A 17720-nucleotide genomic window follows, 5' to 3' on the forward strand; every position below is an offset into this window, starting at 1 on the left:
GCTGGATGCCCTTCCTAATGCAACCCTCCGCATTTATCCGGGCTTGGGACCAGCAATGAAAGTGGCTGAAACTGAAACTTACATCTAAATGTGACCATCTCTATTGTTACAAATAATCAATAAAATTAATTTTGCTGCCAAGCCACCAACATGTCTCTTTTCATCGGCAATTCCTCTGTGGAGATAATAAAAACCACCAGATATCTTGGTGTTCACCTAGAGGAGAACCTCATCTGGTCCTACAACACCAGCTCTAGTGGTAAGAAAATCTAGCATCCCAGCAGTAGAAGTCAACTTCCTGCAACAACTGAAATAGCTGAGATGTTCTGTTATGAAAAAATAATCAACAACAGTGTGGTCTGATGTCATTTTCATACAGTATATGTCATACTGTATTATTACTCTTACACCACTGCAATCTGTCTAATAGTCTCTTATCTTTTAACCAGTATCATTAGCTCTAATGTTCTGGAACATAAACAAGCAACTTCTGACAAGTTTAGTTTGCTAGCTCCATAAAGCATTCAACAAGAAGCAGTCCAGACTAGTTTTTCTGATTTCTTAAAAAAGATTTTCTAATGGAATAATGGTTACTTCCTCTTTCTTACAGCTTTGGTTAACTAATATTGTGTAATGCACGGTGGGATATTATGCAATACTCCACACTCAACAAAAACACTGTCATACATCTCTAAGAATAATTTTTGGTTTAGTTGGTTCAATTTACTTTATCAACACTGAGTTCACTTTTCAGAATTGTCTTCTCTACTAACATGCAGCTCAGTGCAGCAGTTAACCTCACAACCAAAGATTAGCATATTAGCTCTATGCTCATTCATTCATGCATCTTCAGTAAACACTTCATCCTGCTCAGGGTCACAGCGGGTCATTTGCAGTGTTGTGCTAGTTACTGAAAAATAGTAACAAGTTACAGTTACTCGTTACTTCATTCAAAAAGGAACTCAGTTACTTTGTTGATTACTTACACCACAAAGTAGTGCGTTACTGTAAAAAATAACTTTTTTAAAGAACGTTCTTTAATGTTCCCATTAATGCCCTTTTATGCGTTATAGTCTAAACAAACACAAACTTAAACACTAGACTTAAACACAAAGTAATTTTTAAACTATTTAAGTCAGACCAGCACAAACTGAATATATCACAAGGATTTCTGAAATAAATAACAAAACAAGCTGAATAATATATTCACAATCAAAAACTAAAGTGGCTTCTGCATCATAAAAGCTGTTTTCCTTTCACAGCTTAAATATGAAAACTATCAACAATGTAGAACAGAACACCGGGTTAGCTTCTAGCTTCTAGCTTCATCGAGGCATGGAGTTTCTGGAGGTGTTGCTATCGCAGTAGATACGAGCTTCGAACCAGAAAGACACAGCTTACATTTGACTTAAAAGTTTTTGTATTTATACTCAAAGTGAAATAATGAGCATATTTCCACTTTGAGAAACTCGTCTTGCTCTCGCCTCGATTTGCCATTACTGCTGCACAGACCTGAATAAACGGAGACACGCCCACAGTGCATCTTCTTCGTGTTTACAGTGGTTCATCCACCAATCCTACAATGTGTCGCTGCTGTAAACAGGTTAGACTGTAGGCTACACTTCAGCCGGAATTAATTCATTTAAAAAAGTGATGGGTAACGCACCATACGGTAACAGAGTTACTTTATTTAAAAAGTAACGTGTTACAGTATTAGTTACTATCAAAAGTAACTGCGTTACAGTAACACGTTACTGCCCAACACTGGTAATTTGTTTGAAAAAATATTTTAACTATTTATTCTACAGTGCCTTTTGAAAGCTGATCAACATTTCAGTCCACTCAGAGTGGTGTTGTGCTAAACTGTGTGAGCTTTGACAAAATATTAACTCTGTACTGTTCAAAAAACAAACCTGCAACAATCAATAGCAACTATTATGAACATTTTTACAAAAGCTAAAGTAGAAACACATTAAGTCCAGTCAGATTCAACAATCGTTCTTCTTTTATTTTTAATCACAAGTCACAAACAAGAACTTCTGTATTAGTATGATGGTAACAGCCTTCTGGAATGTTCATTTCTGAACGTGATATAAAAAAATGTTACACATAAGAAATAAATGGCACATACATTTAAAATATAATTTAAAAGATTATTAATCAGCAATGTTTAAAGATTACAGTGAATGCAGAACATTACCCTTAGCTAACATAAAAAAAATGTAAAACACATGCAAATGGCCTAAAACTATTTAATATTACACATGATCAAAGTTCAAATTGAAATGAATTCTGTGAATTTTGTGCCTTCCATAATAATGATTTTTTTTAATGTTATACATGAGAACGTGTGTGCATTTACTGTGGATTTATTTGTCAAAATTTTGGCATAATCAGTTTCCTCTACACTGACGACCTGAACATCTGCTGCTCCGGCTGTGTTAATGTGGGTCAGTAGCATAGCAGGTGTAAGTGACAGTAGTAAATGAAGCATCTTCAGACAAAATCTGAGAAAAGACAGAACAAGAAAATTATACATATAATCACACTTATTCATTATAAGCTTTTACCAGACTCCAAAAGGCAAGCAAAAAGCTTTTATGTGCCAAGATTTTCCAAATCTGAAACCTTCCACTATGGGTTGCTCTGAAAGTAGTAGCAGAACTGAATGGACATGAAAGTGGAAAACAGGAGGACTCAAAGACTGCCCCATGATGATAAAACATGCAGCTGAATTCAAGACTGCATGTGCACTAACCTCATCCTTCTGATTTCCTTTATGATATGGACATCCTTCAGTAATCACTTTCTCTCCACATTTTCCTCCTAAAGAGAAATCACACCTCTTGTGGGAACTACAGAATTGTGATGCAAACAGACACATTTTGCAGTGAAAATATCTTGTGTATTATTGATTTATTTATAACGGAGAAACCAGCACTGATCTGATTCCCAAAAGGACACACAAAAACCTCTAAAATCACATTTTGTGTGTGTGTTTTGTACCTTTGCGTCTCCAACAAATAAACGCCACTACACCGGGTATTACCAACATTAAAACTGCCACAATGCCGAAAACTGAAATAAAACACATTAAATTGGTTATGAATGTAATAATACAGATTTGTTTATTTTTCATTGCTAATGAAAAGTTTTGGCACCTAGAAGGAGGCTGCTGGGCTGGTTACCTTGTTCTGGTGTTTTTAAGAATGATGCAGGTTGAGACTTTGTTGTTTTACTCTGAGGATGTTCTGAAGGAGGTGCTGTGTCAGGTTTCTTCCACTGTGTTGAAGTTTCTCTTCTTCCTACTGAACAGAATGACAACTTATTAAAACTGATGATTGCTTTGATCACTGTTAGTAATATGACACATGACATTGGAGAAAAGTAATCACACAATCATTCATAAAAAAATTTACCTTTAACAGACAGTCTCAAATCTCTGAAATCGGCCTGTGCAGAACATGTGTAGATTCCCTGGTCCTCTTCAGTCAGGTCTGATATGAGGAGAGAGAGGTTTCCTGGAGGGTTTTTACTGACCAGTTTCACTCTGTTACTGTGATGTCCAGTCTGTTTAGAGTAAATCTCCTGAGAGTGATTGTTTTTATTAAACTCCCATGTTACTCTCATCGGGTCGTTCTGTAGGTCAGTGCAGACGCAGGGCAGAACTACAGACTCTCCTGTGAACCCAGTCACCTTCTCTACCCCTGTCTTCTTCACCAGCTCACAGCCTGTAAACAGAACATTTACAGGTAATAATAGAAATACTGCAATTATTAATATTCCGTTTGTAAATCACAACATTTTCTGCTGCAAACCAGAAGAGATTTTTAAATGATGTGACAATCAGCTGTTTAAATTCTCTACATGAATCCAATATCAGGACTCTGAGACTTAAATATATATAAAGATAATTAAATAACTGCTGAATCCACAATAATCTTCAACATCAGTTTGAACAGTTAGTAATAATAACAATAATAATAATAATAATAATCCCATATAAGCTACTTCACCTTGCATAAAACAATAAATTACTTATTATGATGAAGTGTTTTTAGCATGTGCTTTATCATATAAATAAAAGTAAGACTTTATTTAAGGAACATATTCATAGAGCTACAAGACAACTTCATAAACCCTTCATAACTACTGACATGAAGTTAAATAAACATTTATAAAGACATGTACTTCCAGAAGTGTCAGCTGATGTACAGACTGTGTTTCTCAGTGTGAATGTTAAGTTATAACACCTCGTCTAGTGACAGATTTCTGTAGACATTAAATGGTTTTATGACGTTTTCCAGGTCGACTTTCTTTAGATCATTATGTAAAGTGTGTTATGTAGATTTTCTCTGACTGTAAATTACAGTGAGTTTGGTGTTTAATTTTTCATGTCACATTAACATATAATTCTGATGTATCTGATGTTTACATTAACTTTAACTATAGATTTACATTCAAATTCACAGAACAATGTGAGAGTGACATCAACTTAAGCTTTTATTAATGTTTACGTACAAACCCGATTCCAAAAAAGTTGGGACACTGTACAAATTTTGAATAAAAAATAGAATGCAATGATGTGGACGTTTTAAATTTCAAAATTTTATTCAGAATACAACATAGATGACATATCAAATGTTTAAACTGAGAAAATGTATAATTTTAAGGAAAAAAATAAGTTGATTTAAAATTTCATGGCATCAACACATCTCAAAAAAGTTGGGACAAGGCCATGTTTACCACTGTGTGGCATCCCCTCTTCTTTTTATAACAGTTTGCAAATGTCTGGGGACTGAGGAGACAAGTTGCTCAAGTTTAGGAATAGGAATGTTTTCCCGTTCTTGTCTAATACAGGCTTCTAGTTGCTCAACTGTCTTCGGTCTTTTTTGTTGCATCTTCCTCTTTATGATTAGCCAAACGTTTTCTATGGGTGAAAGATCTGGACTGCAGGTTGGCCATTTCAGTACCCGGATCCTTCTTCTACACAGCCATGATGTTGTAATTGATGCAGTATGTGGTGTGGCATTGTCATGTTGGAACATGCAAGGTCTTCCCTGAAAAAGACGACGTCTGGATGGGAGCATATGTTGTTCTAGAACTTAGATATACCTTTCAGCATTGATGGTGCCTTTCCAGATGTGTAAGATGCCCATGCCACAGGCAGTCATGCCACCCCATACCATAAGAGATGCAGGCTTCTGAACTTAGTGCTGTTAACAACTTAGGTTATCTTCATCCTCTTTAGTCCGGATGACATTGCATCCCAGTTTTCCAAAAAGAACTTCAAATTTTGAGTCGTCTGACAACAGAACAGTTTTCCACTTTGCCACAGTCCATTTTAAATCAGCCTTGGCCTAGAGAAAACGCCTGTGCTTTTGGATCATGTTTAGATATGGCATATTTTTAGACCTATAGAGTGTTAGCCGACAATGGCGAATAGCACGGTGGATTGTGTCCACTGACAATGTTTTCTAAAAAATTCCTGAGCCTGATTTGTAAATTATTGCATTCCTTTTTTATTCACAATTTGTAGAGCGTCCCAACTTTTTTGGAATCGGGTTTGTAGGTTTATGTCTGTTATAATAAAGGGATTATACAGGTGTCATGTAGCTCTATAAACACTGCAGTGTTACCAAAATAAATCATAGATTAGACTGAGAAATCTGTCACATCCAATCTGATAGCAGTCCACAGTTTCAGGTCAGTCTGATTTTCATAATCAGTATTTATTGTCATTTATAACTTGATATTGATGTGTTACAATATGACTCCTTAATGGAGTAAATGGAGTAAATATTTTATTACATTTCTAACTTCAATTTAAGAGTCATCAAGTCTGCTTTTACAATAAATATCAATTTCAATTCTGTATTTAAACGTTTTACCTTTAACATAAAGAGTGAAGTCTCTGTGTTCCTTCTCAGTGCTGCACCTGTAGACTCCCTGATCTTCTTCTCTTAGGTCAGATTTGAGTAGTGACAGATTAGCAGGAGAAGTGTAATTAAACAGCTGATATCTGCCACGGTAGTGTTTATTATTTAATTCAGTCCACTGTCCTGGTCTAAAGAACATCCAGGTGAATTTCTGAGGTTTGGAGAGCAGGTCAGAGCAGGAGCAGGGTAACAGCACTGAACCACCTTTGTGTTGTGTGATTTCTGTGTGATTTTTAACAGAAAGAACACAGCCTACAGAAACAAACACACAAAACATCACAATCTACTAAATACAATATGCAGTACAATATTATACAATGTTTTTTTAAAGACAACATACAAAAAATTTAAAGAAAAATAAACATTTCTGCACATTTAAATCTCAGATCTTGTTTCTCAGCCCAGTTCCTACAGTAACTACTGTGTGTGTTACACTTTCCTGTGCTCATGTGTGTAATTTTTATTTTAAATCCCAGAGTGAAATGTACACATATGCAGCTCTGGTTAGACACCATGTTACAACTCCATGTGAAAATAAAAAGCACTTGGAGAAAGTAAAACTAGACAATGTGCAGATTTCTTTCACCTGTTTTCAGTTAGTTTTCTACAGTTACTTAAACACATTTCTCAATACTATGATCACTTTTTCAAAACTTTTTACAGTTTCCTTTCCCAGTGTTCAGCTCAGTACAGCAGTTAGTCTCAGGTGTTCCAAGTGTGTGTAGTTTGATGTTTCGCTCTTTTAATCTCTTTTTCTTTTTTTTTTTACATCACAGAAATGCTTATTCACAGCAAAAACACACTGCATACTTTTACTCACTTCCAAAAACGTAACCTTCTATTTCTACTCCTCGTTTGCACATTTCTGCTAGAGCCCCCTACTGTTAGATCGCTAGAACAACATGCCTTTTTGAGCATTAATAGCAGATAAGCAGATTTTTAGATTTGTATGGATAAACTGTATCTAATGCATGACGTAGGAAGTGAAGATGATGGAGAATGATAGAGAGGCAGCAGAAAGAGGTGTGAAATTCACACTCATCTATTTACAGCTAAGACCAGAATAAAGAAGTGATGCACTAGTTTACAGGAAAATTACTTTTCTATTAGATTAATTGTGATTATGTGAATTATTATGTGAATTATTAAAGTTTAATTCAATTAAACAGAAATTGTAAAAGATATAATTCAGTAAATGTGTAAGAACATACACTGTAAATAATCTCACTGTAGAATTCTCCATATTCACTCTCTTCATCAATACATTTTACAACTTCAGGAAGAAAAAATCCACATGATCAAAGCTGAACAGATGACTCTACACTACCCCCCTGTGGAAGTAAACCTAACATCTCCCACTAACCTACATAACAGTGCTGGAACTGAATGTATTACAAGTACTTTAAACAGTAATGCATTTGTTGATTCACTCTCTAAAAACAGATGTGTCATGTTTCATTTATGTAATTGATTATATATTTTATAATTCCATTTCAGTTCCGGGAATTCATATAATATGAGAGGCCATGTGGCGTTAATTTTTGTGATATCAATAAGATCAAAACTTCAAGTAAAATAATATTTTATTTGCTGGCACCTAAATACACCCAGCAGCAAAGAGCAGATCATTTTTGGATATATCCATCTTTTATATACATATATATTCCTCACCCATATTATTATTTCAAATACTGACATACAGTTCATCCCTTTGTGACTTTATTGAATGTTTTCAGCAAACACATGCACAGAAAGGTATCTCTGTAATTTTAACAGCTCTAGACAATATTTTCATGGTACTTTAAAGACATTGTGAAACACATAAGAGTAACCGCATGACTGTGGCCAGGGCAGCATCTTTCTCTATCTCTCACAAGAAGGAACTACAGTATATAATATATAACAGGAATCAACCAGAAACACTGAAATCTGCTCTAGTCCATGTTCAAACCTATTTTGCTGTACTGCTTATAAGTGAAAGGAAACATTTACCAGTTTTTTTACCAGCAAAACTGTGCAATTAAACACATGCTTAATGTGAGTAAATCTTGTAATAGATTTGTGCTTTTTCACTTGTATTTAAAAATAAAATCTAATGTAAGTTATAGGGTGAAAGAGTGTTTTTTTTTACCTTGTGTTGTTGACGATGATGCAGGAAGCGAAGTTGTTGATTTACTCTGAGGCTGCTCTGATGGAGGTGTTGTGTCTGGTTTTCTCGATTGCATTGAAGTTTCTCTTCTTCCTACTAATAAGAATGACTAAACTTGTTTAATCAAATGATTGTTTTCATCACTGTTAGTAATATGACACGTATACCTTTAACAACCAAAATATATTCTTTACAAATCAAACACATTAATGAATATACATGTATATGTGCACAAATCCTTTATGACAAGTGACATAAACCTACAAAAATATATTTATAAAGATTTATATCAATAAGTGTGAGCTGATATAAAGATTGCATTTGTCAGTGTTAATATCAGTTTGAAAGTGAAACACTTTTATATTTATAGACATAAAGCATTGGAGGTAAAGCTGTGTTGCTAATTATGGTATATCATTACAACCCGACTATGGAGCTGAGTCTCCATCTTCTCTGTCTGTGTCATATAATGTAATGAGTGGGCTATTAATTTGCCCAATTAGGGTCAAATTGCGAATGAGTAGACAAAGGCCATATTTCTCTATTGTGTTTTTATATAGTAAGGGATTTGACAACGACAATCACTACATTGTACAACAAAGTTCTGTATCATTTCTCTGACTGTAAAATTAAAATAACACTGATTTTAATGTCATGTCAAATTATCGTTCAATTCACATGAGATGGTGTAATAAAGGGGTGTCCAAACTTTTTTTCCTGAGGGCCACATACAGAAAAATATACAAAGGACTGGGCCACTCACTAGATGTGAGGTATACTGCCTCACTTTTAATGCACTAATATTGGTAAAATTAATCAAATGCAGGTAAATTACATTTGATAAGTAAATGTTGGAAGAAAAAAACCTCTATCACAGCTTTCCATTAGTAGATTTTTATTTTATTTTTTACAAAAAGGTTGGCAGGTAATTCTCTCAGTGACAGCCTCATTGGTGTCACCATTTCTGATGACACTAAGCAAATGTTTTACATTTACATTTAAATTTGCGGCATTTAGCAGACGCCCTTATCCAGAGCGACGTACAAACGTGCTTTAAATCTCTAGTAGTGAATAAATCTACACTGGTACGCAAGAATACAAACTCAATATAAATATAACTCGAATTCTACAAACTTGGAAAGTGCTAATTTAGGTATTTCAGGAAGAGGTAGGTCTTCAGTCGTCGCTTAAAGAAAATCAGGGACTCTGCTGTACGGACATCTAGGGGAAGTTCATTCCACCACCTCGGTGCCAGAACAGAGAAGAGCCTTGAATTGTACTTACCTCTCATTCTGAGAGAAGGTGGTACCAGTCGAGCAGTGCTGGAGGATCTCAGACAGCGTGGTGCAGTGCGAGATGTGATGAGGTCACTGAGGTAAGATGGTGCTGGTCCATTTTTTGCCTTGTAGGCAAGCATCAGTGTTTTAAATCTGATACGTGCAGCTACTGGAAGCCAGTGAAGGGAGCGCAGCAGTGGGGTGGTGTGGGAAAACTTGGGCTGATTGAACACAAGTCGTGCAGCTGCATTTTGGATCATTTGCAGTGGACGAATAGCGTTCAGGGGAAGACCTGCCAGCAGAGAGTTGCAGTAGTCCAGTCTTGAAATGACAAGAGACTGAACAAGCAACTGGGCAGCCTGTATGGACAGAAATGGTCGAACCCTTCGGATGTTATAGAGAAGAAATCGACAAGAACGAGCAACATTAGCGACATGTGGGAAAAAAGAGAGTTCATTGTCCATAGTTACCCCAAGGTTACGAGCAGTGGCTGAAGGGGAGAGCAGAGAGTCATGAAGTGTTATTTGTAGATCTTGACCTGGAGATGAATCACCTGGGATGACCAGCAGTTCTGTTTTGCTGGGGTTGAGTTTAAGTTGGTGAGCCCTCATCCATAAAGATATGTCTGACAAGCATGCTGAGATCCGAGCGGAAGCTGTGGTATCGAGCCTTGTGGTACACCAGTGGTGAGTCTGCATGGGGCAGATGTGGATCCCCTCCATGTTACCTGGTATGAGCGACCTTCCAGGTAGGAAGCAAACCATTCCCATGCTGTTCCGCAGATACCAAGGCTCTTGAGGGTTGACAAAAGTGTCTTGTGGTTGACTGTGTCAAATGCTGCTGAAAGGTCCAAAAGGATAAGTACAGATGATAGCTTGGCTGACCGAGCAGCATGTAGTTTCTCAGAAACAGCCAATAGGGCCGTCTCTGTGGAATGTGCCGCTTTGAACCCAGACTGGTTCGGATCGTGGAGGTTGTTCTGTGAGAGATAGACAGACAGTTGGTTAAAAACAGTGCGTTCCAGAGACTTAGAAAGAAAGGAAAGGAGTGATACCGGTCTGTAGTTGTTGATGTCTGATGGATCCAGAGCCGGTTTCTTTAAGATAGGAATGACCCTTGCTTGCTTGAAGGTAGTTGGTACATAGCCAGATGTTAATGACCCATTGTTGATTGTGGAGATGAAGGGCAGGAGATCTTGCGTGATGGTCTGGAGCGTAGTTGAAGGGATTGGATCCAGAGGACAGGTGGTGGGATTGCAGGATCGGATGACTTGCAGTATCTCATCTTCTGTTAAGGTTGAGAAGCTTGACAGAGACGTAGTGGATTGTTGGCTGTGTTGTGTAATCATTGTTGGAGAGGAAGTGAAGGTCTGGCAGATTTTCCTAATCTTCTCATCATAGAAGGAGGCAAAGTCATTAGCAGTCAGGGAGGATGGAGCAGGTGCAGCAGGGGGGTTTAGTAGAGAAGAGAAGATGTAGTGAAGCTTACGAGGATCTTGTGCAGAGGCCTCAAGCTTTTCTTTGTAGAAGGCAGTTTTGGCAGAAGTCACCTCCAAAGAAAATTTGGTCAGGAGTGCATGGTAAGATGAGAGGTCTACATCAAGCTGTGATTTTTTCCACTTCCTCTCTGCAGATTGGAGTTCTCGTCGATTACTGCGCAAAACTTCTGACACACGGTGTGGGACAAGAAGTCTTCTTGGGTCTTGTAGTCAAGGGACAAAGGAGGTCCATGGTTGAGGAAAGAGATGAGAGGAAGGAGTCCGTAGCAACGTCTAAGGGTAGAGAGGAAAAGGAGACGGGGTCAGGAAGAGATGAAAGAGTACATGAAGTTACAGAGGAGGGAGAGATAGAGTGAAGGTTAGGACGGATAAGAGAGACATGTAAATTATTTTTAGGTTGAATAGGAAGAGTGATTAAAAGGAAACCAGGTGATGATCAGAGATTGGAAGTGGAGTGGCAGTCATGTCTGTAGCTGGAGTAGGACGGGTGAAAACCAGGTCCAGGACATTTCCTCCCTTGTGTGTTGGAGGGCAGCTGTTAAATGTCAAGGAGAAGGTATTCAGAAAAGGCAAGAGGCAAGATGACTGAAGTTTGTCGGATGGGAGGTTGAAGTCACCAAGAACTGTCAGAGGGGTGCCGTCGAGGGGAAAGTACTGAGGAGCGTGTCCATCTCTTCTAGGAAGTCCCCAAGGGGACCAGGAGGGCGGTAGATGACAATGATGAAAAGGTTGATTGGAGAGGTAACTGAAACTGCATGAAATTCAAAAGAAGAGATGGTTAAATGAGACAAAGAGACTGTTTTCTTTAACAGTATCTCCACCTAGTGTTGAAACTCAGAACTACAATGCATTTAAGCTCAAATATTATGTGAGGGCCATAGACCACTATATTTTGAGACTTTGATACAATCCAATTAAAAGAGAAATCATGCTGAAGTTGACACCCCTGGAGTAATCTGTCCAATGCAATATACAAATCCAAAGTTTCGGTTTCAAAGTCTCATTTCCATAATCAGTATTTTTTTTTTAATTTATAAATTGATTCTGATGTGTCACAATATGACTCGTAGATTTCCCCTTAAGTTGTGTTAAATGGAGATTATTTATTTGAAGACACACACACACACACACACACACACACACACACACACTGTCACACTGCCTGAGTGTCTCTCATCTACATACTTTGGATTTTTCAGAAAACTTCAACCACTGTCTATTTTCTCACATAGATCAGACCAAACAAATTTGTCATGTCTTATCTGAAGAGCATGTAGAAGCTGGTCATGAGTGATGAGCATGACACATTATTAAATTTTATAAATAAATTTAAATAAAAAGTATAATTGCAATTGATAATGACTTATTAGAGTTTAAAGAGCTACTTAATATAATTTAAAACAAAGGTATTTATATCATTTATAATTCCTTGATAATAAATCTATGACAAATTGGTGCCATCTTGTTTCATAAAGCTGCTACTACAGCTGGTCCTCAGATAATAGTAGTGGTTTGTAAGTGGTTCTCAAGTAGGGTGTGGAGGCCTGCAGTGATATTTGCACTCAAACAATAACAGAGAGTAAAACAAAACTAAACAAAACCAATATCCATGTTTAAACATTTATGTTGCAGTACTGGCTATAAGTGAAAAAGAAAGCATTTATTGATTTATCTAAGAATTCTTGTGAACAAATACAGAGACAGACAGATTTACTGACTGACTGCCCTCCACTGATCTGATCCCGGGAGAAAATAAATCAGGAAAATGTATCAGCAAAACATTTAGTTTTCTTTCAGTATGAATTGAATGATGTGGTTAATGTTCATGTAAACCCATGCTCATGTAAATTCTTCAGTTAATCTCCAAATCTGCTTTCATTCTAAATTGTGAAGTTGACATTAGAGTTTAATAGACAGATTTAATCTATGACTAATAAATGCCACTACATTAAAGGGTCAGCAGCAGAAAAAACACAGGAATGAAGAAAACTGTGTAATTAACCACATCCAAGATGTGAGTAAATCTAATAATGTGCATAATATAATTTTCAATTGTCATTAAAACAGAAAGTTATATCAGTTAGTGGGAGTCTAAGAGTTTGCTTCATTTTTTACCTTGTGTTGTTGAGGATGATGTAGGTGTAGCGGTTGACGTTTCTTTCCTCCGAGGTTGTTCTGACGGAGGTGTTGTCTGTGTTTTCCTTGATGGCACTGAAGTTCCTCTTTTTACTGAAAAGAATGACAAAACGTATTAAAACAAATGATCGTTTTTTAACACTGATAGTAATATAACAAATGACACTAGAGTAATGCATGAAAAAGTTAAAGTACCTTCAACAAAGAGTATTAAATCTCTTTTTTCCGCCTGTACAAAACATGTGTAGATTCCCTGGTCCTCTTCAGTCAGGTCTGATATGAGTAGAGAGAGGTTTCCTGGAGAGTTTTTACTGACCAGTTTCACTCTGTTTCTGTGATGTCCAGTCAGTTTAGGGTAAATTTCTTGATCTTTCCCAAATTCCTTTTTATTAAACTCCCATTTTACAGAGCTTGGGTTGTGATGAATGTCAGTGCAGACGCAGGGCAGAACTACAGACTCTCCTGTGAACCCAGTCACCTTCTCTATTGCTGTCTTCTTCACCAGCTCACAGCCTGTAAACAGAACATTTACAGGTAATAATTGAAATACTGCAATTATTAATATTCCCTGCTTGTAAAATAGGGTAACAGCACTGAACCACCTTTGTGTCCAACCATATCTAGTGTATTTTTATCACCAGAGAGAGCACAGCCTTTACAAACAAGCATACAAAATGTCAGTATTTACTACAACAATATAAAGTACACTATTTCACAATAAATCTGAGAAAATATTTATGCTTTGGTACATTTAATTGTAAAATCTTGTTTCTCATCCCAGTTCCTGAGCATGGTTCTGCACAGACATTTTGAGAGGCAGGGGCTTAATTTGAAAAAAAAAAGGGCACTTTTCATATTCTTTTTGTAAACAAAATGTGAAATATATTAACACAACTCTCACTTAATGTATTGATCAAACATTGTTATTATTGCAGCTATAGTGCAGCTAGAGAATGTGAGTGGTACAAATCACATACATGTGCTTAGTTGCACTAATAAGTTTTCTGTTTTAGGGAATATTGGCGAGGATAAAAGGGGGACAGACAAGACCCTTGAGAGAGAGAGAGAGAGAGAGAGAGAGAGAGAGAGAGAGAGAGAGAGAGAGAGATGTGTACGTGTATAAGCATATTTGTGCTGTCATGGAAAATTTTACCATTAACATGTCAAAATAAATGTGCCCATTTCATATTATATAAGCCAACAATCTCCTTACAGAGGTGATTCAATCCTTTTGTGTTAAAGTAATAACAATTAATACACATCAGTTTACATACCACTGTGAGTTTTGAAAATATAAATGCAGTATTAATAATATGCAGGATAAATGCATGTTACTATCTAAAAAAAACTTTAATAAGACATGAAACAGAAATTGAAGCTGGTCACTGCCCACCAGAGAGACAACAGAAAAAGGTGTGAAATTCTCATGTATCTACTTATAACGAAGACCTGGGCAGTCTGCTGGTTTTGCAGTGAACCCGGGTATTTCCTGGACCAGTGCCACATGAAGGTAGGGTGGTAATCCAGAGAGGGTACATATCTTTTCACGTCTGGTGAAAATGTTATCCCCAGCAGCTTATCATAATCTGATAGCTGAACAGGAAAAAAAAAACATTAAACTGTCTCAGACTTGTTTTTATTGGCCAGTAATTTGCATTTATGTTTACAAGTGGTATGTAGCATGCCATTGATTTGCAGGAAGTGAAGATTGTGGTCACTGACCACCAATAAGACAACAAAGAAAGAGGTGTGAACTTCACACGCATCTATTTATAGCATGACCACAATAAAGCAGTGACAAACTAGAAACAGGAAATTACCTTTTCTATTACACTTTTATGAGTTAATAGAGATTCAATAAGACAGTAAGTGAGACATAATTTATTATTAGATAAAATACACCAAGGCTTATAGGGATGTAGAATTATCTTATGGTAGAAGCCTCCTTATTCATTAGGCCACCTCTATTCATCAGTACATTTTATACTTATATTGATAAAATAATAATAATAATAATAAAATAAAATAAAATAAAAAAAGTAAGAAGAAAAATCTACAGAACTAAACGAAGACAATATAACACAAGGCATGATATGTAGATTTACCTTGTGTATAAAGATTACTGCTGTTCTTTGGACAATTTAACTACAAGTACACATCTACTTAGATCCTAACACTACAGTATGTAAAGTTGTTGTTAATAAAAACTCTAAATAAGAAACATTTGACATTGCTTGGGTGGTTGTTCAGGAGCAGGGCTGAACTACAGCCTACTGTGAACCAAGTCTGGACTAAAAGCACATTAAATAAACAAAAAGCAGCTGAACTAAGAACTGGCTAATTTTCACTCTCCTTTCTGTAATAGAAAATATCGTCACTCACCTGCAGCCATGTGAAACACAACAGACAAAAGATACAAGCACTTCCTCATCGCTGATTCTTCTGCACAACCACTAATTTCTCACAGTGAAACACACACACACTCTTTCAAACTGTCTGAATGTCTTTCTTTCATATACTCTGCTTTCAGGAAATTACAACTACCATTATGTCATTTCTCACTTTTGAATTTTTTTCATAAGTCGTTCTATGTTGCGTTTAGTGCCATCTTGTGCCTAGAACCTGCTACTACAGATAATTGCTTATTGGACATCTATATTTTATCAGAATAAAATTAAGAAGGCCTATCCTGTCCACTATAGTACTGGCCCAAAAATATTTTCCTGCAGCTTTCCCAACTTTATAGTACTTTTTCATCAAAGCTGTAAAGCTGCTATGCTGTAAAGCATTCATTTGAATTAAATAGTACAATATACATGTCTCTAGGTTCAGACGTAACCCTAGTTCCCCGAGGGAATGAGACGCTGCTTCAAAACGCTTTGGAAATGCCCAAGCGTGAACAACTCTCTTGGGTCGTTCCCAAAGCGTTTTGACGCAGCTCGAGTTCCCGAAGAACCCTGTCCACTGGATCATGTCAAAAAACATTACTTTAAAGTGAGATTAGTCAGAGTTTGGTTAGATACAAATAATTAGGTGAAAACGTATACAGTGGAACAGTGGGGTTACGAATTTAATTTGTTCCGGTACTTTATTCGTAACCTGAAAAGTTCGTATCCCGATACAAATTTCCCCATAATAATGAACAGAAACTTGTAATTTGTTCTGGACAACCAAAATATTACTTAAATAAAAATAAAGCCAATATTCACTAATATTATTTACTTTTAACATGTTATATTAAAATTATACCACATAAAAACATACAAAAGAGAAAAGATCTTTACCGGTACTTTCCTTTGAGAAGACTCGCTGCAGGAGACGACGTCAGAGAAGGGGAGGAGGAGAGTTATTGTTTGGAAGGAGAATCTTATTATATTATATTATTATATATTATTATATATTATATTATTATATATTATTATATATTATATTATAGAATATTAAAGACAGTGTTAATAACACGAACGCTGAGACAATTGTTGCATTAGAGGGAAAATGAGAGCTGTTTCTTTAAGGCTACTATCAGTTGGTATTGAAGTCCAGAGTGAAATTCATTATGGGTATTGTACTTGGAAAAGACTGTAACCCTGCTAATCTATCTTCATAAAAACAAGTAAAGTGGTTATGCATCGGCTAATGTTGTCCATCTCATCATTCCACGAGCATCAACTAACGAGTTGTTACGCTGCTGCTGGGAAAAGTTCAAGCGGATAAGTAACACGATGCTCTCGCTAGGGACACAGGATGCTAACTGATGTGATGAGCTGCGTGGATAGAGCAAAAACAACCAACTTGCCTGCGATTTTTTGGTGAGCGACGTTCGTATCCCGATATATTGTTTGTAACCAGGGGCAAAAATTTTGATGAACTGCGATTCGTAACCTGAATTATACGTATGCCGTGGCGTTCGTAACCCGAGGTTCCACTGTATTATATTAAAACCACCAGCCTCAGAAACTGACTAGCCCACTTTTCCTAGGTCTTAGGTCTTGGGCAGGCCACAATTACTGCTGTCTAAACAGTTGAACCATAAACCATTTGCAATAGATGTCATTCAGTAAATGTATAAAAACATACACGTTAAGTATTATGGGGATGTAAAATCTTTTAATCTGAATCATTAGCCTACCTCGCTTTATCAGTTCATTATTTCTCTTGTTAATATAGATTGATGTTAGCGGACAATTTATCTTTATTTATTGACAACCACATTACTTTATATATTTTAATCAAAATTATTCATGTCTGCTGTTAACGTAGAATAGTAGTATTCATTAAAATAATAAACATTTGACAGTGTTTGGGTGGTTGTTCATGAACAGGGCTGAACTACAGACTACTGTAAACCCAATCTGGACAGTAAGTACATTAACTAAACTCAAAGCAGCTGAACTAAGAACTGTATAATATTCTCTTTCCTTTCTGTAATAGAAAATAACATCACTCACCTGCAGCCATGTGAAACACAACAGACAAAAGATACAAGCACTTCATCATTGTGAAGTGCATTAATGAACATTTTGCACTTCTGGTATATTTTGCACTTCTGGTAGATGCCAAACTGCATTTTGTTGCTGTGTATCTGTACTATGCAATGACAATAAAGTTGTATCTATTATCTATTATTATTATATCTATAATATTATCTATTATTACTGATTCTCCTGCACACACACAAACACCAACCACTCAGACTGAAGCTCACACTATGTCACACTGCC

At 36.5% G+C, this 17720-nt stretch overlaps 1 protein-coding gene across 5 annotated transcripts; it reads right to left on the reverse strand.

Moving 5' to 3' along the window:
- Nucleotides 1-1982: 1982 nt before the first annotated feature.
- LOC124401129 (junctional adhesion molecule-like) lies at nucleotides 1983-17490 on the reverse strand. Of its 5 annotated transcripts, none has more exons than XM_046873127.1 (10): nucleotides 17448-17490; nucleotides 13195-13512; nucleotides 12979-13092; nucleotides 8071-8184; nucleotides 5892-6191; nucleotides 3420-3731; nucleotides 3189-3308; nucleotides 3007-3078; nucleotides 2759-2826; nucleotides 1983-2507 (listed from the first exon to the last, which is right to left on the reverse strand). In XM_046873127.1, exons 1-10 carry the CDS (start codon nucleotides 17455-17457, stop codon nucleotides 2442-2444), a joined length of 1494 nt encoding a protein of 497 aa, XP_046729083.1. In that variant the 5' UTR covers nucleotides 17458-17490; the 3' UTR covers nucleotides 1983-2441. The 5 variants fall into 5 exon arrangements, with proteins under 5 accessions (XP_046729083.1, XP_046729082.1, XP_046729081.1 ...); XM_046873126.1 differs by lacking the exon at nucleotides 17448-17490 and adding an exon at nucleotides 15382-15522 and having other exon boundaries at nucleotides 8071-8181; XM_046873125.1 differs by lacking the exon at nucleotides 17448-17490 and adding an exon at nucleotides 15382-15522 and having other exon boundaries at nucleotides 3189-3305.
- Nucleotides 17491-17720: the final 230 nt, after the last annotated feature.

The sequence above is a fragment of the Silurus meridionalis genome, chromosome 18 (assembly GCF_014805685.1).
Source record: "Silurus meridionalis isolate SWU-2019-XX chromosome 18, ASM1480568v1, whole genome shotgun sequence".
Taxonomy (NCBI): domain Eukaryota; kingdom Metazoa; phylum Chordata; class Actinopteri; order Siluriformes; family Siluridae; genus Silurus; species Silurus meridionalis.

What these genes read in the sequence shown, in the direction of transcription:
- LOC124401129 (XM_046873124.1), bottom strand. Translation starts at nt 15,430, where the DNA reads ATGAGGAAGTGCTTGTATCTTTTGTCTGTTGTGTTTCACATGGCTGCA. An exon ending in TGTGTTTCACATGGCTGCAG is followed by an intron (nt 13,513 to 15,381) that starts GTGAGTGACGAT and finishes TTCTGTTTACAG; the next exon opens with GCTGTGAGCTGGTGAAGAAG. An exon ending in TTTAATACTCTTTGTTGAAG is followed by an intron (nt 13,093 to 13,194) that starts GTACTTTAACTT and finishes CATTCTTTTCAG; the next exon opens with TAAAAAGAGGAACTTCAGTG.